This window comes from Netta rufina (genome assembly GCF_964035555.1).
Source record: "Netta rufina genome assembly, chromosome: 4".
Taxonomy (NCBI): domain Eukaryota; kingdom Metazoa; phylum Chordata; class Aves; order Anseriformes; family Anatidae; genus Netta; species Netta rufina.
Genome location: NC_140127.1, coordinates 58,393,358 through 58,415,015, shown reverse-complemented (window position 1 = coordinate 58,415,015; position 21,658 = coordinate 58,393,358). Strand labels below are relative to the sequence as shown.

The 21,658-nt window shown below is 40.5% G+C and overlaps 1 protein-coding gene across 1 annotated transcript in view; it reads right to left on the bottom strand.

Moving 5' to 3' along the window:
- CCDC149 (coiled-coil domain containing 149) overlaps positions 1-21,658 on the bottom strand; it is a 46,965-nt gene that overhangs the window by 12,547 nt on the left and 12,760 nt on the right. Inside the window, exons 4-9 of the mRNA XM_084286365.1 lie at positions 16,295-16,402; positions 10,410-10,526; positions 8,716-8,888; positions 7,304-7,376; positions 5,899-5,983; positions 4,525-4,669 (exon numbers count right to left, since the gene is read on the bottom strand). Coding sequence (XP_084142491.1) covers positions 4,525-4,669; positions 5,899-5,983; positions 7,304-7,376; positions 8,716-8,888; positions 10,410-10,526; positions 16,295-16,402 — 701 coding nt within the window. The remainder of the gene's footprint in view (positions 1-4,524; positions 4,670-5,898; positions 5,984-7,303; positions 7,377-8,715; positions 8,889-10,409; positions 10,527-16,294; positions 16,403-21,658) is intronic.

The window sequence follows — 21,658 nt, the reverse complement described above, 5'->3', positions numbered from 1 at the left end:
ATAAGTAGTTCACCCATAGTTCCAAGGCAGAAACGGGGGAAAAGATACTGCCCTCCCTGTCAGTTTCAATAAACCCGCAAATCCCACTCTCTAGATTAAGTTCAGTTACTGTTACTGCTCTTGTTATTCAGACAATAGCAAAATCACTCTTCTCTTCCTTCTCTTAAGCTTTATAATTCATTTATCTGCTGTATCACACTATTTCTAAAGATTCTGGAGCAAATCTATCCTGGTAATTCCTACTGAAGCCTCTGAAGAGACAACAGACATTTATTTTTTTTCAGCTTTGTTGCAGGTTCTCATGTATGAGGACCATCCTGCAGCTCTGAACACTGCTCAGCAGGAAGAGAGGACAATACTTAACGATGCTGCTTTCATTCAGGCACAGAGCATAATACATTCCCTGTTGAGTACGATTCTAGTTCGCACCAAACCACATTATTTGAAGAGAGGTATGGGAGAAATTAATCCTACAAAAAGCTGTGAGTCTTAAATAAATGTTTATTGGAAATCCTGCCAACAGCACGGTTTGCCCCTTTCCACTGTGATCGAAGTAATTTGGCACCTCCACATGCGCCGTGGAAAGACCGAGCTGTGGTAGCCTGGACCAGCAGGTATTTTGGAAGATGCTGTTTAGGTAGTATCCGATTAGCAGCCCTAATCTATTTTCTACCTCTAGCCATCATGGACCAGATCCTTTGACTACAAGAGGATTGTGTCACTGACAAAGGTGCCTGGAGCTATTCCCATTGCTCTCTGGTCACGTGTCTAACGCAGCAAGGGAGGTTGTCTAAGCCTCCCTCCAGGACAAGGTTTTAGAGGAATCTGTTGGTCCCGTAAGGGCAGCAACGCTCCCACCTGAATACAGAAACTCCCTTCTAGCACTCCCAACGCACATGAGCACAGCCTCAAGGGAGCTGTGCTGATTTACAGCACCTGAGCTCCCTTCAGCCTCACTTTCAGCTTAGTTCTAGCTCTGGAACAGGTCACAGGTTAACACAACCCTTGTTGTGCTTCTGGCCATGACCAAGCTTGCCCAAGTAATGTTAAAATCAGTGCAACATGTCTAAGCAGGAGAGCAGTTTCTAAACTCATCTGGCTTGCATGAGTGCTGGCAATTTCATGAAAAAATTGCACTAAGAAAGAGCATATAACTAACTGCTTATTGCCGGTGGAAGCCAAAAAGATTTTTATCCATTTTCTAGGCAGGGTTAGGGCTGTTGATTTTCACATTTATGTGACTATTTAATCTGGCAACACATTACTGCATACAGAATTCATTTACAACTGCTTTTTCAAATTAAGCTAATGTGCTTGAGAGGAAAAAGATAGGCTGCTTCTTAAACTTGGCAGTAGTAGATACCAATCCCATGGGCAAACTGACCCAGCTTCTTGCCATATAACTTTTTTTCTTAAATCATAGATCATATTTTCATAAATCATTGGGTTGGAGGGGACACCTCCCACAAGACCAGGTTGCTCAAAGCCCCATCCAGCCTGGCCTTGAGCACTTCTAGGAACAGGGCATCCACAGCTTCTCTTTGCAACCTGTGCCAGGGCCTCACCACCCTCTGAGTAAACAATTTCTTCCTATCTTCCTAAATCTATCCTTTTTTACTTTAAAACCATTACCCCCTTGTCCTATCACTACACTCCCTGATAGAGAATCCCTCTCCAGCTTTCCTGTAGGCCTTTATCTTGTAAAAATGGAGCTAAAAAATTACAGGCTGGATTTAGCCCACTCATTTCTAGGCATATCCTCCCACGGTTCCTTTTATCATGCCACATATTTAGAAAATCAGCAAGAATGAGAGTGTGCCTGTTCCAAGAGCAAGTGGTAATAACGGATGATTTTAACAACAGGATAACAGCAGAAAGTCAACTTCAACAGCACAGCCAAATTACAATCTAAGTAAAAAAAAATAGTCTTGATATTTCTTTATTTAATCAAAATGCAAATCTACTATCCTATTATTTAAACTTACAGAGCTGTATTTCGATCTTCGAGCAACAAAACAGGTTTTGGCTTTGGAGTACACTAACTGTTGGGAGGGAAGTAAGTTCATACGGTCTGAAGAGTCCCACTTCCTGAGAACAGAATCACTAACAGATTAATCGTCTATCAAATATCAGAAGTATTTCTTCCCTGAAAGAAACAACCACTCCAAAAATCTCATGTTCTCTACCCAGCTGAATCTCACCTTTTTCATGTAACAATCTGAAAGATTAACTCTGTTCTCCAAACAAGCTCTTTGCACAGGAAAAGCTGGGCAAACAGGAGAAGAGGGATAAAGGAGAAGATTTCTATTTATGTAAAACCTTCTGTCAAACCATTTCTCTCTAGCCCCACTTCCTTCTCCTCCTTTGAATGGAGCGATGTCTTCAAGCAAAGAATGGATCTACTACGAGTCTGTGGAGCCACCTGTTTCACCCGTGCAGTGCCCTCAGTCTCACCTCTGACTTGCTCCAACAGCTGGGCAGTTTCTTACCCATTTTCAGAAGTCATCAGCCTCTACTCCTAATTTTTTATGTGGTAATTAAGTGACCCCTACAACCACCTAATGCACCTGAAATAAGGGATAGTTTTCTCTGATGTCCTACCTGCACGTCCCTTTTTCACTTTAACCCTTTTGTGACTTAGGTGCTTCTACACGAAGTAGCTCCCATTCTTCCTAGCTCCTTAAAAGCTTCTTTAATCCAACTAAAGCCAAAGGTGACAAAAAGAACAAGCACACTGCACGGGAGTGTTACTGCCCTTCACTCCTTCCCAGGATTTATGATTCTGTTTTTTCCCCTAAAGCATCCTGAGCCAAATACAACACTGCAGTTCTGAGCACACTGTATTTCAGAGGGAGGTGGATTATCACTGCCCCCTATGACCTCATCTTCTGTTGGGCATCACATATTAATTATTGCACATGTCCAACCTCGACTTCAATGGTTACAGATGATCAGTTTGGCACACAGATAAAATAGTATCTCCTACTGAAGGCTTATCTCAAGAAAGCCCGTGCTCAACAGATGAGAACAGGCCCTGGTACCAGAAGGTAAAGCCATCACTACAACAATGCATTTGAAAGATGCGAGAGACTGCAAGAGATATAAAATTAAGAAAGAAATTTGCTACAGTTACAGGCAAGAATATGCAAATAATTACACGAGGTCATGACTCGATATCAGGATGTAAAGACAAAGATCAATTACACCTGAGCTACCAGCAGTTCCTCGCTAGATGTTTCTCAGCTGATGTTACATCAGCAGCAAGAAGGGGGTAAGCAGCTGTGAGCCCCTCCAGTAACACTGCTCGGTGCAGGAACTCCCCTTACATTTCACGACACACAAAAGGCATGAATTCACTGAGCTGCCATCAACTCGAGCTGGGCTACGTTCTTCCTTTAGTCTCCCTTTAGCTGATCAGGCATTTGCTTTCTCAACAGTATTTAAGAGCAGCGATAAACTGCTCCTCCACTTCTGTTGCCACATCACTAAGAATTATGCAATGGAGTCTGCCTAGTATCAGAGTTATGAATTTTCAAAATGAATCATCTATTCTAGTGCAATACAGTGCACTTCAGTACTACTCCTTCCTTTCATGAACGATGTCTGCCTGTTTCTGACATCTGGTCCTGATGTGCTTTTGAAAAGCCTGAATAACCTCTGATTACCAGTAGTGACTCAGTGTTGCAAACAACCCCTCCAAATCACCAAAAAAAGCCAGAAAGAAAAAAACAAACAACGAACAAAAAACCTGAGCGCAGCATCAAGGAACACTTCCTAGCTCTGATTTTCATACACCGTATGAGGACAATAGTATCAGAATGTCAGAAAATGTGTCAAAAACGATGATATTCTGCCATGATAGGTGCTGTGCAAGGTACAAAGAATTCTACTGATGAGTAGAACAGCTAAGGGTAAACAAATTCTCCTTGAAAGTTCAGTTCAGGTTTAAAAAAATAAACTAAATCATACAGTAGCAATATAACTGCATTTATCTCCTAACATTTTTGGCAAGTAACTACAGGAGCAACAGCTACAATCCATAATATACATAGGCTACTGGCCTGTGACAAATGTCACATTAAAACTTTTCAGAGCCTTTCCTAGGTGTGTCATTTACTGTTCTCACCAGTGTTTGTTGTTAACACTTGATTTATCGTGTATCTTCTCCATTTCAAAGGTGTCCTTCCTCCGGGCTGCTTTTCTTTGGCTCTCCCTACAGACTACCTGCTAGAAATGCCACTTCATTACTGGAAACCAAATGGTTTCCTATGGTTTATCTTCAACCTGAACTGTGAATCAATCCTTGTGTAGCAGAAGCAGGCAGGTCTCTTTAAAATATATTTTTTTTCTCTAAACACATAGCTGATCTTTCAGTTCTAAAGCCTGAAGAACCCACCTGTTAGCAATGACAATGAATTCTCTCTGAAAACAGACTTTCCTTTCCATTTCCCTGAAACTCCCCCAGAACTAGGACTTTGCCATGGCTTGGTACGTTCTATTTCACTTAGAAGTCGTGCTACCTACTTGTTCGTTTGCCTTTGGTGTTGTATGACCATGTTTTTTTCATGGATCGTTTCCAACAGTGCAGTGGCCAGTGATTTGAGATCTGAAATGGATTGTGGCGTGGCTGGAAGGCTACATCCATGATCCTCCGACAACAACTCTTGGACTATAATGTTAAAAACACAAATGAGTTTTGGCTTCTCGTGCACAGAGACGTGACACAAACATTTATTTAACATCAAAGAATTATTACTTCGATGAATACATATAATTTTCCTTCAGCTAACAAACAACACTAAAAGAGGAGAAATGTAATACGCAGCTGACAGAAAGACGGCGGCTTTGTGAGCTGACTGCTGTTCCACAGCAATTGCCAGAACAAGAAGAGGCAGACACATTTTCTGTTCATTTAATTCTGCTTTTGGAAAATGACTTTTGTTCAGGAGGAAACAAACTCATTCTGCTAAACCAGTGAGGCCTACAGATGGTAAAAAATGGGGTATTTCTCTCTCACTTACATTAAAATATAAGCCCACAAGGAAGTTTTTATATTACTTTTTGTAAATCTTATATCCTTCAGGTTATTTGAGATTGATGTGAAAATAGTCACCCATGAACTTCCTCTGCAGCTTAGAGCCTGTTTACCTTTCAAGCACATCAGGAAGTTCACTAGTTACTTCTGTAACTAGAATCTGGCTCTGCCTCTTTATACGCGAGTATATGAAGAAGAGGACACAAAAGGAATTAAAAAATATTTTCAGCCTGCTACAACAAACACTACTGATCTCAGGTGTGTGTATGAATGTACCACCACCTCCACAGCAGGGTGGTACACCGGTACACTGCTTGGCACAGTGAATTTTCCCTACTACTCTGCTTTCCTTTCTTTTTTTAATCTTAATTTTTGTTTGAAGGGGGAGATTATGCCATTTTGCTTCCCACAAAGAAACATGGGACAATAAATTTTTTTGCAAACATCTGAATATAAGGAGCAGAAAATTTGACTTAGGGCCCCCCTCCTCTATCCCCCTGTATATTTTTCATTGGAATATGAATCGAGGTTGTCGTTGTTAGCTGAGGAGAGAGACTGAAAAAAGAAGTGATTTGTCAGGGTCAAAGTTGCAAACAGGCTTACAGATAAGAAAGAATACATTTGATCCAGCTGACTGGGAAGAGAATGAATGGCAAAGGAGTACCAAAAGGAGAAGCAATACTCAAGAGGCAAATTTTGTATCGAGTCAACTGAGAAAAGGATGAAAAAACAGCACATGATAATAAACACAGAAGAAAACAAAGATTTTGTTTTGGTTGGTGAGGAAAGTGTTACTGAAATTAAGAGGTAAGATGAGAGGAATTCAACGAGACACGCAACACCGTGCTGCGTTTACGTAATACCTTGCTTTGCAGACAGGACGCCAGTCAGAGCACTGCTACTGGATCTGCCATGAGTCTTTGAATTTTTTCGCCTCTCTAGTGCGTTCTGAGGAAACAACAAATATCTCACTTAGAAAAACAGCAGCCAAAAAAGTTCTACTTCACTCCTTTCATCAGGAGTACAAAATCTGAATTGGATTTTGGTCTCAGAACTTCTCCACAGGGCCTGAAGCTACACTGACAGTATCCTATGGATAGTGTACTATGGGGCAACATCCTATGGAAGCGTGATCTTCCTGGAATATTACAGCACAAACAGATTTTGCAATGTTAAAAGACTCATCCTGCCTCATTGCAATCACTTTATTGTAGTCTCTCCAACCCCTTACCCTACCCCCATGCATTTTTAAGACTTGTCTATTTTTGAATAAACTGATGAGTGCCAGTGAAGATGCTGCAGTATTCTGTAGTCAGTGTCAGTCAGGATCAAAATCAGACCTTCCCCGGCATTTCTCTTGAAAGAGTTCAAATGGAAAATTCAAACTCCTCCTATCAGGACTTCTAGAAGTCCTTTCAGGAGGAAATACTGACTTTCAGGACTTAATAGCAGAACGATCCTGCTACAAAAGTCCAGCTCTTGCAAAACAACTACAGTTATGTGAAACCCCTGAGACCACCAAGATGTTCAGCTCTCACCCATGAACAAACTTAAACTCTGACATACCAGTATCACGAACATGTACAGACACTGAAATGAACGTGGCAATACTTTCAGAATTTTTGATCATTCACAAAAATTAGTGCTGTGACTGCTTCACAGTGACCTAAATGGTTAAGCAGTCCTACTGATGGTCCTAAGACAGCCATTCCCATGCCTTAACATGCCTTTCCCACTTTGCGAAATCACATGCAGAAGAGGATGAAAGTGCTTCACTGCAGGAAAGAGCGAGAATATTTTGCCCTTTAGGTTCAGTCCTGAAGGTTTACTGCACAACAATACAGACCTTAACTCAGGAACGAAGGACCCATGAAGACTTAGCACTCATTAGGAACAAGCAGTGGTACCATGAGGGAACAGGGAGGCAAGAACTGCTTGGGGCAGGAATGCAGCTGCAGCCGTTTCCCACACACTGTGTGACTTGCTACTTTTTACCTACCCGCCACAGAACTTAAAAATAAAATAAGAATTGCTTCACTTTTCCAAGTGCCCCTAATAGTTGACACATTGTTCTACATCAGATGAAAAGCCTACAAGATTACTGAGCATGTAACACTCATACATGCTAATATTGTCAGAATGTTAAAAGTGATTTTTCTTTGACAGCATAATTTTGTCCTTTTAATTCATATAAACCCAAGAATGAACAATAACCTCCACGAACAACAAAGCACAGTTTAGATGATATATACATTGAGAGGATGTTACCTTATATTTAGTAATATTAGACTTAAGAAGGTTCACTTCCTCTTGAAGTTGCTTTAATCTCTCTTGAAGATACCTGGAAAAAAAAAAAAAGTCATCTTTTACATCACGTTGGGTTCAGTATTGCCTCAAGTGCTCCTCTTTACTATGTGGAATGTCTTCTCTTTGAGTTACTGAGAATTGTTTTCCATCTACAGTTTTCAGAGGGATAAAACAACAAAATCTTAACTGCTCTTGACCCCATCAAAATTTAAGTAGGGAAACAAACTGTATCAGAAAAGGAGGCTGGCCTTCTGTTACATTTGTCAAGAGTCCTGCACAACCATATTGTTCCTCCGGATTTTGGGGTCCTCTGTGCCTGAAAGCTTGTAAGATGGACCCTAAAGATATGTATATTTGTCAACACAAGGATCAACAATGCAGAGCTTTTGCATTGCAGTTATCACTCACTCACATGGCACTTCTCATTAGCGATCAAAAAGCATAGCTGAAAAATCGTATACAGTAGCTAAAACAATACATTTCTTCCTTACAAAGTCAATGCACTTGGATTAGACAGCTATTAAATATATTTTTGGGGTATAAAGGTTTTATATAATATCCTTTTTTTGTAGTGCTATTGCTGCTGCATTAGGGTTTGTAGCAATTTAAAAGAAAAAAAATTGACACTGACATCAGGAGCAGGGGGGCTTGAATTGATACAGAACTTGGTAGGCCATACAAAACAAAACAAAACATTGGAAATGCTGGGAGGAAGTAATGCCTTTGGTGTTACACTTTCCTACCTGAAGTGTAAGTCTCTGTAAAGGGAAAGTGTCTTACAAGCTCTACGTCACTTTAACGTACTTGTTGACATTAAGGGAGGTACCTGCCATAGCTCTGCCAGCAACTCTTCTCTGTTGTCCTTAGCAGAGACCATAAAACACTTTTTTTTTTTTTTTTCCACAGCAGAGACAAGAATATCTACAAGAGTAAGTTCATAAGCAAAGCGTTGTTGGGAAATCGTTCCCTGTAGACAACCTCTCCCTGTGGTGAGATGTCCAAAACCATTAGCTAAGAGTACTTGAAATCCATGTTTACAATTCAGGCTTAGCCCATTACAGCTCACCAGGATTTCTTAAAGTACTGATTTTTAATATTCTTGGTTTTGGTCCCATACAATGATGGGGATGAAAAGGCCTGCACTTCTCTTGCTTGTCCACATTTAGCAATATTTGGGAATATCACTTACATCTCTGTAGCCAAATAAAACATTAGTAATTTCCTGCAGCTTGACTTTCTCAATATTCTTTGAGGGTTGGCTAGAGCAGAGACAAAATAGACAAAACAAATAACTAAAATCTCTTACTTATAATTCTAGGATGTATTTTCGTTAAGGTTTTGTTGTGACTCAGGGAGCTTTGTCGTGTACTCACCTGTTCTCCATACACAGAGCATCTATGTCAATGATACGATTCTCGTGTCCTCCTAGGACATGATTAAGTTCTTGGTTTAGTCTGTCAGATTTATCTTGGTAAAAAGAGCGTTCTTCTTTAACATCCTGTAACTCATCCAGTGCAGCTTGAAGATCATGTCTCAGAGTCTCGATCTGAAAAGAAAGGAACTGTTTTGAAGTCTAGAAAAAAATTGTATAGTGCAAACTGAAAACAACAACAAGCACTATGTGTCTGAACAGGATTGATTTTGGGAAGTCAGAAGTCTTTCCCAGGATTATAACCTCCGGTATTTTTACCCTATTTTGGTATTATTTTATTAATTTCAATTTAAATAACCTTAGCAATTGCACTTGTTTTTGCAAAATTTCTACAAAATGACTAAAAGGTAACAGCAAAATAAACCTTAATTCATACAATAGTTTTGCTAAGAACACAGTAAGCTTGTTTTAGGACAGAATTTCCAGGACTCCAAGGTTAAACTAAACAAAATTAGAATTTTTCAAATTTGGAGGATGAAATTAAAAAAAAAAATCTGTAAATTTTTACAGGAAAAAAAAAATACAGAAAAAAACAGTATGGGGAATTTGTACTAATTACAGGATTTTCAGCAATAAAGCTCCACAGAGTAAGAAAAGGAACTGAGAAAAGTACTAAATAAGCCAGCATGGAACTGGCAGGGTGAGCTCTGGTATTAAACAAAAGGGTGAAAGAGCCCAGTACAGAAAATACTCGGGGACAAAGAGCTTCAAACTTCCAAGGAGAGGAAACACTGAATGTTGAATAAAGCCTGCAATGAGCTGAGAAGTCTCCATGTGCAGCTCAGAAAACTCTGATAAGCTAGAGAAAGACAACAGAAAAACAGGTGACGAAGCCATGTGCTGGACAGATAGAGAACTTGGGAACAGAGGTCACAGAACAAATCAAATTGGGAAAAGAGCAAGTGCAGGCAGCAGTCCTTCTGGTAAACTAGAGGAGTACTGCATTTGGAGTGAAGACTAAGAAAGAGAAATTTGCACCTTCTCCTGGATCACAGAATGGCTCACTGAGCATGTCATTGGTAGAAATAAGCATGGATCAACAGAAAACATAAACCCTATAAATGACTCAAAGATATGAATCAGTATTAGGGAAAGATGGGCTGCATAGTGCATGGTACATAACAGTAATACAGACTTGAGGTAGGAAGAAGAGAGGCCTTATTCAAGATTTTTTCAAAAGGAAGGAATGAATGGCTAAAACATAGGAGGAAGAGCAAACAACCTTAAATCTCCTACTGAAAACTTGATTCAGAGGAGTTTGATTGAATTTGATTCATCAGCCACAACATATTGTGTTGAATACTACGCACAACAGCTTTCACTACATCTCTTTCATCGACGATACTGTTCTCACAAGTTGTTGCTGTACACTACAAGAAGAGGATCATCAATCATCTTGAGAAGGAATTCCTGAGATCAGTAAATTCGGTAATCACCATGCATGCATGCTTAAATCAGTGCTCAATAAGAAAAAGTAAAAAAAGTAAAAAAACAGTAAAAAAAAAAACCACCACCTTCATCACTATGTGCAGTGCTAATCAGCCGCCAGCTCTCAAAACACAAGAGCAGCTGTCAGTTACTTGCTATTACACCAGCTCTGTAACACACGACAGTGCGTGCCCATTTTGTTATTACCTGTTCTCGAGCCTTCTCCAGCTGTTGGACAAGATCCTCACGTTCATGTGCTGCAAAGTGTCGAGCCCCAACTTCATCATCTCCGAGTCTTTGCTTTGCTATTGTCATTCGAAGGAGCTGTAATTACAAAGACAGATTCCATAAGCAAGAGAACATGGGCTGTAGCATCAGAGTACACCTGTGTGAGAAAGTAAGGCCGTCAGATTTCATCCCTTATAGGGCAAACAGCTGGTATTTAAACCAGAGGGAATTTTCTGAGCTGAGGGCTCAATCCTTGTCTCAGTGAAAAATTCCAAACACTCAAACATAACATGAGCTGCGTTAGGCCCTGCAACAATAGTCACCAGAGAATACAAATGCTGAAAGACCAAGCAAACACGAAAATGTGGTCAATATTTTTTAAAAGTGACAGAACAAATTCTGGTGAAACAAAGTAGACAATTCTCAGAAAGTTATTTTCAAAAATTTCATAAAACCTAGAAGAAGGCAAGGTAGGGATCGGTCTCACCTCCCAGGCACTAAGTGATAACTCATGAGGAAATGGCCTTAAGCTGTGCTTGGGGAGGTTTAGGTTGGTTATTAGGAAAAAAAAAATCACTGAAAGGGTTGCGAAGTATTGGAACAGGCTGCCCAGGGAGGTAGTGGAGCCACCATCCCTAGAGGTCTTCGAAACACATATAGACGTAGTGCTTAGCGACATGGTTTAATGGTGGACTTGGCAGTGATAGGTTAAATGCCAGACCAGATGATCTCAGAAGTCTCTTCCAACCTAAATGATTCTACAAGCAGATCTTAAAGTTACCTGCAGCAGTTTTCCTAGTTAAGGAAAAAAGACACAAGCTGGCTTGCCCGGCTTCACTTTACCTCTAGCACTTAAAATCCCTGTGCTACTCCAGTGCAAAATTCGTATTAACACCTGTTTACCTGTTTATATATTTGATTGTGTGTTTTTTGATTACTCAAAAAAAGGTAATTCATGCTAAAAACAAACAAAAAATGGGCCAACAACAACTGTGTTGGCCCAGACGTGCAAACTTCTAATGAACCCATCAGCTTTGTACCTGCTGAAATTGACTTGAATTAACATATTTGTATTAAATATCTGAGGCAGTCACCAACTACCTTGCAAGAATTGTGGAGCATTGCAATAACAGTCTACAAGGCACTCACATTTTCAGCTATTTATACTGTACAACCAGACAAAAGTGTTGCCTCCCTGTAGCCTAACTTGTAGGAGCTCCACAGAGACTAGAGCAGCTCGCCATGATAACCAGCCTGACTTTCCCCACATTTGACTGCACCCAGGAATTAATGTACATCATTATAGTGCAGAGTTAGAAAAAAATGAATCTTCTGAAGTAGAAGATTGTACATTAAAATCTATCTTTGGTATTTATGGGATGCCAGTCACTAGAGCTGCAATGTGCCAATTAAAATCCTGCTGATGCAAGACAGACTACCAAAATCATCCTCCCCGCTTATTTCAGCTCCAGTTCAGTGCAGCTCAGTGCAGCCAGTACCACTTGATCTGATAAGCAGTTCGCTTGCTCAGGGGAAGCAGTGCACCCCCACTTCACTCCTCTGGGCAAACTGCATTTCCCTCTCCCCAGAGAAGTGACAGCACAGTCAGGAAGGCTGGATGGATGCTAGAAGATACAGTTCCTATTAATTTTTTATCAAAACAAATAGCAAACTATTAACTCAAAAAGGCTGCTAGCAAATTCGGGAATGATTTTATAGCTATGGGATTATTTTTTTTAAATGCTAAAAGGCTGATAAGCAAAAGGCATGGTAATGTGATTTAATTCAGTTAGATTAATTAAATTCCTATAATCTTTCTCCGAGATTATCAGCGACAAAGGTAGTCAGAAACAAATGTAGTAACATTTTAAGGACTCAACCTTGTTCAGAAAAACTGGAAACAGGAAAAAATCATAGTTTACCAAGGCCCTCAGTGCCTGCAGCAGAGCAGAAGTCTGTAACGGCAGGCACCAGGCTGGGAACTGTATCAGAGCTGTGACTCATGCACGAAGACTGACCCTCCTCCAGCCCGGGAGAGGGTGTGCATCAGAGGCAATTATATCCGCGAGCAATTATTACTTACAAGGTCAAACAGTCTGCCAATGAAAGGAAAACTCTATTTACTGAGAACTTTGAGGAAAAAAAAAAAAAAAAGTATGAAGTCTTACAAAACAAATGCTTCAGGAACCCAAATTCGGTCTGTAGAAGCAGCCCTATAACCATGCAGAGAACAAGGTAAAACACCGATCCATAAAACCAGAGAGTGCTTCTCCCAGCCAGTTGGCCAGTCAGGGAGTTGACAGGGCAGAACAGGCCACGTCCTCTAATTCTGCGCTGCGAATGCCTCATGAGGCAGCACCACCTGCTATAAAATTCTTCCCTTAAAACGCTGTGACCCAAACAGACACGAAGTGTTATGCCAGAGGGTGAAGGGTTTATGTCATATTTTAGTGTTTTATCATAAATTTTATACACCTGCCCTCTGGCTGCTCTATTTTTATTTCTATCAGTCAGAAATCACTGATGAAAGAAGCAGTCAACTTCATCTTGCAGCCACAATAGGTTAACACCCCTCAGGAAGCTGCAAACAGCGTTCGTGGCAGAGTGGATTTAAATTAATGGCACCTTACCGGAGACAGCTCCTGTTTGTCAAGAACCAACGTGTTGTTAACCAAACCAATCAGTGCTTCAAGCCATCAGTCTGTGTTACTTAAATATTACACCTTTCTCTTAATCAGTGTCAGCTAAAATAATTAGCCATGAAGTAGCAGCTCTGTAGCAGTAACACGATGCCCCAGACAGGCATCGCTGTGATGGTGTGCAGCCTAGGAGTCAAAAGGCAACGCCTGTGCCAAAGTTTTATGTTCTCAGTTATCAACAAAAGATGCAGAAGGAAAAGGGGAACAAGCACAAAGAGTAAATTCTTCGTGGAAGGCAGAAACCATCGTGTTTAGCCACAGTTGCTGACAGCAATTATCTTCACCACATTGCCTACAAAATCCTAAGGGGCTGACCACAACTATGCAAATCTGCAGCATTACCTCCCAGTTCTGCCCAAACATATGCACCACATTTGATGTTCTGCACTGTGGCTGCCTTACAAGAAGGAACTGCCAGTAACACAGCAGCTACCGTTTTCCATGCATCTTCCTCTCACTTAGCACTGCCCTCGACAGCTTACAAAATAACTTCTTTCCATGGGTAGGAATACAAGTGAAGGCAACTGAGTCATCTAGTCTACCAGAAGCCTCCAGTTTCCCCTGTGCCTTCCATTTTCTGCCCTTTATGAGAAAGAATGAGATTTCATAACAATCCTCCTCTAAGTTTCAGTAATTGTTCCCCACGCATTGCTGCCAGAATGTGAGGAAAGGCAGGATTTACAAATAACTGTATCATAAACATAGAAGAGTTTTCATGTGTCAGAGCTGATACGAGATTGTGATCAATCATAAAAATGAATAGTGGTACATATCTGTTGCTGGAGTGCTGCAGTCTGACTGCTGCTGGATTTCTGAAACTGCAGCAACGAATTCTTCCAGAGACTTCCTGGACAAGTTTTATTTCTGCCTATTTGACTCTAGTTGAAACTAAATGAAAAAATTAGTCCAGTTAAGGCAAATGCAAGCAATTTGTCATTGCCTAACTGATGACGTACTTAACATGATTTCAGAAACACGTCAACTCTCAGCAGTTTAAGGTCTTCTCGCTAATCCAAGTGACTGTACCCTACTAGCAGCAAACATTAAAGCAGTTAAAAACAAGTCAAGCCTTCAAAACATTTTATTATCAATAGAGCTAATGTGTGATATTTAAAGAGTTGTGTTTTTTTTTTTCTTTTTTAGTCCTACAAAGCTCTTGCCACTCAGTGACAAAGCCTGCATGAGTCACCCCTGCTCAGACACAGGCAGAATTGTTCATCCATAAGCAGCTTCACTTGCTGCAAAAGCAGCTGTTTGTTCATCTCTTGCCAGAAGTGAGGTTGACGTAGGCCAGCTGGGCAAGATGCCCTCCCTCACTTTGGAAAAAGCAAAGGGAAGAATGCAGGGGAAAAATGTAAGAACAAGCAAATTATTACAGTGCTTTGTTTTGTTTTTATATATCCCATGCGTTATCTGGACTTCAGCGCCTCAAGTAACCCAGCTGCCAGTACAGGAGAACTGATGAGCAGAACAGAACGGCTTCGGGAACAAGCGTAGAATTTTATCACCAAAGCTAGAAGGCAGAAAAATTGGACACAGGAGGAAAGTGTTAAATCCCTCGGAGAGATGGCAATGCTTTTTTAGGCACTTCAAAAACCAGCAACCTGACTCTAAAATAAGCTCTATTTCTCCTTTACTAGAAAAGTGAAGAGTGTGTTCCAAAAATGAAAATCCCAGTCTAAATTAATCCCTCTCTGATGCGATTCATTCCTCCCCCTCTTTGTTTAGTGATGCAGTATTTTGCACCTTTTGGACAGGGGCATGGTGGGTGGAATGACTCTTTTTATATTCTTCCATTCCTTGTAAGAGTCACGAATTTAAATTCATGCCAAGAATACAGATATTCCACAGACAACCAGCTAGTACCAAGTTAAGTTGCAAAGGCAGGTCTAAACAATGCCATTTTGATCACAAAGAAGCAGGCTCTGTGTTAACCAAGATGATGTTGTTGTAAAGAATTAGAACAGGTACAAAACCTCGATATTTAAATATGCTGTAATTGTACCGCCTTTGTGCTCTGCTTGGATTGACAATTCCTTCTTACGTGTTCAGGACTGGTTTGGGGAAGGCTGTAACATTCATACCTGGGAATTGCAAGGCGCTGCCTTCTATGCTGTGGTAGAGTTCAAACGATTATACGTAAATAGAAAGAGCCCTGGGGAAGCTGGTCTTTGAAGAAGTTACACAAAATGCTCTGCATACCACAAATTCAGGTCTCATATGACCATTGCACCAACTCCCTCCACCCTTCCAGGGAAGACCTTTGTGACAAACACTGAATAACACTGCATTATCGCAACATGCTTACATTTGAAATAAAATAGCATGGAAAGAAAAAACCCGCCCGAACAACTAAAATAAAACTTTCTAGTCACATTTTTAAATCCCTTAACATTAAAACGGGAGCGCAGGGAGGAAAGTTGCTTGCTCATTGTTCATCTCATTTTTTACTTTGTGAACCACCTCACCTGGTCTCAGATTCAACCTCTCCCCAGTTTGATCTCTGAATGTACTTTTGCATACGCTCCAGCTGTGAATGTTACACATATTTGGCTTGAGTTTAAATATTTCAATTAACAGAGACAACAGGAGTTTGATTAATACCAAATGGCAGATTTTGAGCAATGTTCCACATAACGTGCTAAATTTAGCAATAAAATAAATTGTTTATGTAAGGGGAACAGGATGAGGGCTTAATACATAGATAACTATATATGTTTGAGATCACCTGCTTCATATTTTTGAACGGAAATATTACGCCTCTCCTGGTTTTATCATCTACTAACATTTTGCATTTTCATTGCAGTGAAAAATATCACATGACAAAGATGAAATGCTTATCATATAAGGGGAAATATTACTAATAAAATATATTTAAAAAAACACAACCCTGAGATCACTAAAGCAGGAGGCAATGCAGAATTTATAATTAAGGATAAGTGAGCAAAAGCAGAATACAAAAATATAAAATCAGCTGCATTTCTGGTATCCTACACGTGCTTCTTTTGTTCTACTGTTTTGAGAATTTATTATAACGCAAATATTCTAGAAGTACTGTAACCCATTGTTTTAATTTATTTCTTTTTTTTCCTAAGAAGTAAATGTAAAATGCCAGCACACTTTACATATTCCAGATTATTTACAGATAAAGTAAGTTGGTAATACCTTATTGTCTCCTTGTACTTCTCCCAGTCTCTGCTGAAGCTCCCTGATTTCTTCTCCCAGATGCTTATTTCGATCTTGAGCCTCATTCAGTAGCTGAGTAAGATTTGCCTAGAAAAGAAGCAAGTATCACTCAAAAGTTAGTGCCTACGGAGAAAAGTCCAAGTGGTGACTGAAACAAAACACTAGATTGACTCTTTATCTGACAACAATTTTTATTGTTGTTGGTACCCAGCCTTCACACTTCACTAGAAAGAGAACAAAGGTCACCAGGGCTCCTTCATCTTCAACAGCAGACAACACACACAGCATGTGTGCTTCCCCGCCTCCAGAACAGCATACAAAACCCAAGCAAAACAAAGTGAAAATATCTATCCTAGTTCTGGTGTCTTGGCTGGCATGAAGAACAAAACACAGAGTGCTTTGACAGTATTTATACAAAGTTGCCAAAATTATAGTGTTAAACTTACATATAATTAGACAAATGGCGTAGCTGAGAAATAATTATGACCTGATTATATTCTCATAGTGTTTAAAGCAGAGTGCTATCCAGTAAGGCAGACGCCAGGCAGAGTCCTCGTCCCTGTGTGGAGCTGTACCATGGATATCCAGTGACACAAAATTTCAGACATGGTGTGACTTGTGGTGTTAGGCAGTAAGGAACCCTCAGCAAAAACAGACAAGAAAGCTAGAAATGAATTCACTCAGAGAAGAAACAAACAAAAAGCCCCCCAGGTAAGTCAAAAGTTACCACTCACACTATCTTACTAAGTCGTAAGATGAGAAGTCTGGTCTATACTTTTACAATTAAATTCCACCAGCTTGATCACTAACCAAAAAATAAGCACTGCCTTCCTTTCCAATCTCTGATAGCTGAAAAAAAAACAAATTCTACAAATAAATGCATTATATTTGCCCCTAAAAATATCTCAGAAATACACAAATATTGACTCAGCACAGGAAAAGCATATCAAAATGACATCTCTTCTAAGAGCATTACAATAATCACGGTGGCTAACACGCAGTCTCTCCAGACATTTCCTATGGTCAGGTAGGTATGTCATCCAGTGCCATAAACCTGAAGGGTATAAAAAAATTGGAAAAAGAATTTTCAGCTCTTCGAAGCATGACTTGGTAAAGCCCCATGAGGCCGTATTTCTAGGTTACCCTTACACACAGTCCCTGGGTTTGAGGCCAATGCATCAGCTGACTGTTCCCAGCTCTCTCTTAATACCTGCTGTTCACTTTTAGTGCCCCTACTTGCTGTTCTCCAATTTCTGCTCCCTCATTTCTCCATTTTGATCTCTTTTTCTTTTGCAGTCCTGCTTTCCTACTCTGTCATTCTCACTTGACAGTCTCATAGGATGTGTTTGTGGAGCTTTCTCTTTAAAGCCCATACACTTTCAAACCAACAAGGTTCTGACAGCCACTGCAATCTGCTTGTTTGCTAAATGCTATTTCCACGTCTTGTTTTGTATTTGAGACAACTGTTGGCATGACTGTGGCTAGGCATGCATCCAACCAATTGCAGGATCAGACTACTGAACTACAATCAACTGGAACTTTCGTACATCAGTATATGAAGGAGCTGGCTCCAAACTCCAACTGGACTAAATGAGGCGATGGTTTCGAACTTCTGGACAGGAAAAATAACTCAAGAAACTGATGCTTCCTACTAGAGTCACTGTTTCAAGCCTGATTCACTGCTACAGTGTCTTCTTCAGGTGGTCTGAGATCAAAGGCTCAGAAGAAAGTAACCTTCCCACAATTCTGGAAGAGATTAAAGCATCTTTTAAATTACTGATAAACCTGAAGACTACAAATAAAGTAACTTGGGAAAAGACCGTAATAGCAAAAAATGTGAATATCCAAAAACTGCAGGGCCAAAATTACCTGCCTGTCATTTTGTTTTGAAGACAGCAACCACCTAAGCAATGTGAACAGTTCCTCAAGTGTGCTTTGGAAGAATTCATTTTTTTCCACACATGAAACAAATGAGTAACAGTCATTTATACATGGAATGAACCAAGGAGCTTCATTCAGTCAGTGGTTCTGAGAGGTACTTCTTAATGGCTGTTTAAAAGAAATAAAACAAAACCCCCATGTTTGCAGGAAATTGCATTTAAGCTGAAGTATCTCTGGCTAATGCTGGATGCAATTTACTTTGAAGAAAGCTTACTTTCAATCAAGGCCATCCAACAACCAGACTGAGCTCGTTGAAAGGAACACTATTTGCACAATCCTCTCCAAAAACCTTCCATTTATAAAGTCCTTTTTTATGATGAATCTGAACAACTCCTAACAGTGCAGCAGCACATGTAATTTCAACACCTGGGAAGAACTCAGCCTCACTAATCAGTGCTTACAGCTACAGCGCCAGGATTCCAGCAGTCTGCAGTCAAAATCTGGCTCCCAGTAAGTGCAGAAATGCATTACCATGCCTATACTAAATCGTCCTGCTCAGATTTATTTCCTTTAAAACCATTTCTCTGGGATTGCAATTCTACGCTGAATTTTATTTGTCAGTCATATAAATGACTGAAAGGGACAAAAACCTCTATACTCGAGACAGGGATTTTGGAAGAAACTTTAAAACGGGGAGTTTTAGCCACCAAAATAAACCAGCCTCATTTAGGTATGCTAAGAGCATTACAATGAGCTAAGTATAGCCGTGCTCCTTAATGCAAAGCTTCGAGTCGACTTCTGCTCCACCAAAGCAGCCGAGCGATGTCACAGAGGCAGCCTCCACCAATTACTCATTTCCCTGGCTTAGAGGTCCCATACAACATGTAATTTAGATTGTTCCCAGTTTTAAAGGTTTTGGCAAGACCTCATTAAAGCTCACGGTTCAAAGTAGATAGAAGGAGAAATATTTGACTCTCAGGTGCTCTGCTGGGCTTAGGGGAGCCGGCCAAGAAGATACTTTGAGCGACACCTGGGCTTGGTAGCACGGCTTTGGCACATACAAGCAAACACACCATATGGCTGAGAGATGATAAAGCAAACAATGGGGGACTGGCTTCGGGAACCTCTAAGCGTGTATTTTTTGAAGAAAGGGGAGAAATCTGTGCAAGGAGAAAGGTGATTCATTTTTCCACCAGGCAACTTCTCAATATTCACAGACCAAACACCGAATTCACTTAGAAATTCAAGACAAGCCACTTCAGCAGACCATAAAGTTCCTTTCATTTACCTGCGTCGCACAGAACAATTCTCAGAAAATTAGTCAAATTCAGCTCTCTGTATTCAGTTTCTCCAGCAGTTTCTTTTGATTCTAGGTGAAAACTTAAGAAGACTCCTTTGACCGCCAGAGACTTCACTTCTTTCACTCATACTACTCAAAGCTTCATCTTCAGGTGATGCAGAGAGATTTCTCACCTGGGGTTAAAGGCAGAGAAAGATGCAGAGGTCTGCACCCTTCTGCTGCCTCATCTTTTCTTGCCTCTGCAACAGTCCAAAACAGCGGGAACTGTCCGTGTCTCCTGCCTTCTCTCAATGCAACCATTTGTAATAGTAATTACCAGAGAGTGCTTCATTCAAGCGTATCGGAGAATCTCTCCAGAGCTCTGTCCACCTCTGGAGACTTTCAGTGTATGGTATTCCTGAGCCTCTGCAGCATGACAAGCAATTTCTTTTAGATGTCTGCCACAGGAAGCTTGCCTGCACCACCTGAGCACAGTCCAACCCCCACTGCCACACTAGATATTAGAAACTGTGCCCACAGTGCTTTTTCCTTCAATCAAAAGCAGAGAGGCCACTGGCAAAGATCCCACTGGATGCTAGGAAGAAAGGAGCAAAAGGATTGACGTGGGAGTGCCCAGTGGGAAGCACCTGCCTTCACTAGGTAGGGAAATACAAAAGCAACATAAATCAGGACAGACCAGAGGGCGAAAGATTCAATTGTTCAGTGGGGTGGGATCACAGACCTGACCCTTTTCCACTTATGACTTTGTTAAAATTCTCAAGAACGTTTCTGGGACAGAAGGTTGAGGAGAGCCTTATTTTAGCTGTGCATGAACATCTCAAACTACTGCCGAAAATACCTGTATTTATTTATTAACCCGAGTCCGTAAATAGCTGTCAGACAGCAACAGATCTTTGCTCATCACTGACCCACAGAATTTGAACTGATGACCCAAAAAGAAGAAATATAAATAAAACGTAACTCCAAATAGTCTCTGGCTTTATGAACTACCCTTGAATTTGGCTCCCTTAACTATTTTGCAAATCTAGCCACACATTCACAGTGTTATTTTTCTTCACACCACTTTAAAAATGATGGATAGTAACACATTCTTTAATATACTTCTCAATTCTCTTGCACATAAATCTTATCTGACATTTGAAAAAAAAAAAAAAAAAAGGACTTTCTGCCTTTAGACACTGTGATACTGTCTGAAAAAGTAATTTGGAATGGGGAGAAAGGGGAAACTTCAAATGTACCTCTACAGTTAAAATTTATTTTTAACTAAAAACAGGCATTTCTGAGCTGCAGTTTACAGTCTTTGTTTTAGCCACATCTTCAAACAAAGAACACCGAATTATAGGGCAGATGGAAAAAAAAAGTTTGATGAAACATTCAGCACACTTGCTGGGTGCGACTGACAGTAAATTTAATTGTGGTTTCTCCTGCAATGTTTTCATAGGATTGCAGTAGCTGAATTAATACAGAAAAAACTGCTTTGCTTACCAACTACCACTGCTGACTCCAAGGCAGAACAGATGATCCCTCCTAGCACTACAGGTCCCTTACTATAAAAAGCAAATATTATTCCTCTTTTTAGGTTGAACAACTATGTACAGCAGACTTTTAAAATTATAGTCTTGGGTATATTAAACAAAATGCACTTAAAACGGGTCAGTGAGTTTGGCCAGGTGCTCCTTGTTCACCCATGCAGGCCTCCTGGAATTTTTGCCTGACTTCCTCTTTGTTAGGATGCCTCACTTTTGAGCTGGGAGGAGGTGATCCTCATCTATTAGCCAGCTTTGTTGGGCCCCTCTTATATCTGCGGGGCAGCTTGGGCCCCGCAGATACCACGAGAATTTACCTTCAATGTGGAGGTTCCATAAGGTACTTCAGTCTCCCCGTACTTCATACAGCAGAGTACTGCATCAGGTTTTTGTTGTTGTTGTTGACAGCAGATGAATGTATTCAAAGAGAAATTATTAAATTTGGCTTATACAAAGACTCCTACACTAGGACAGGAAATTGTTTCATAGAATCACAGAATGGTTTGGGTTGGAAGGGTCCTCATAGATCACCCAGTTCCAACCCTCCTGCCATGGACAGGACCGCCACCCGCTAGGCCAGGCTGCTCAGGGCCTTGTCTAACCTGGTCTCGAACACCTCAGGAGCTTGTTTAACAG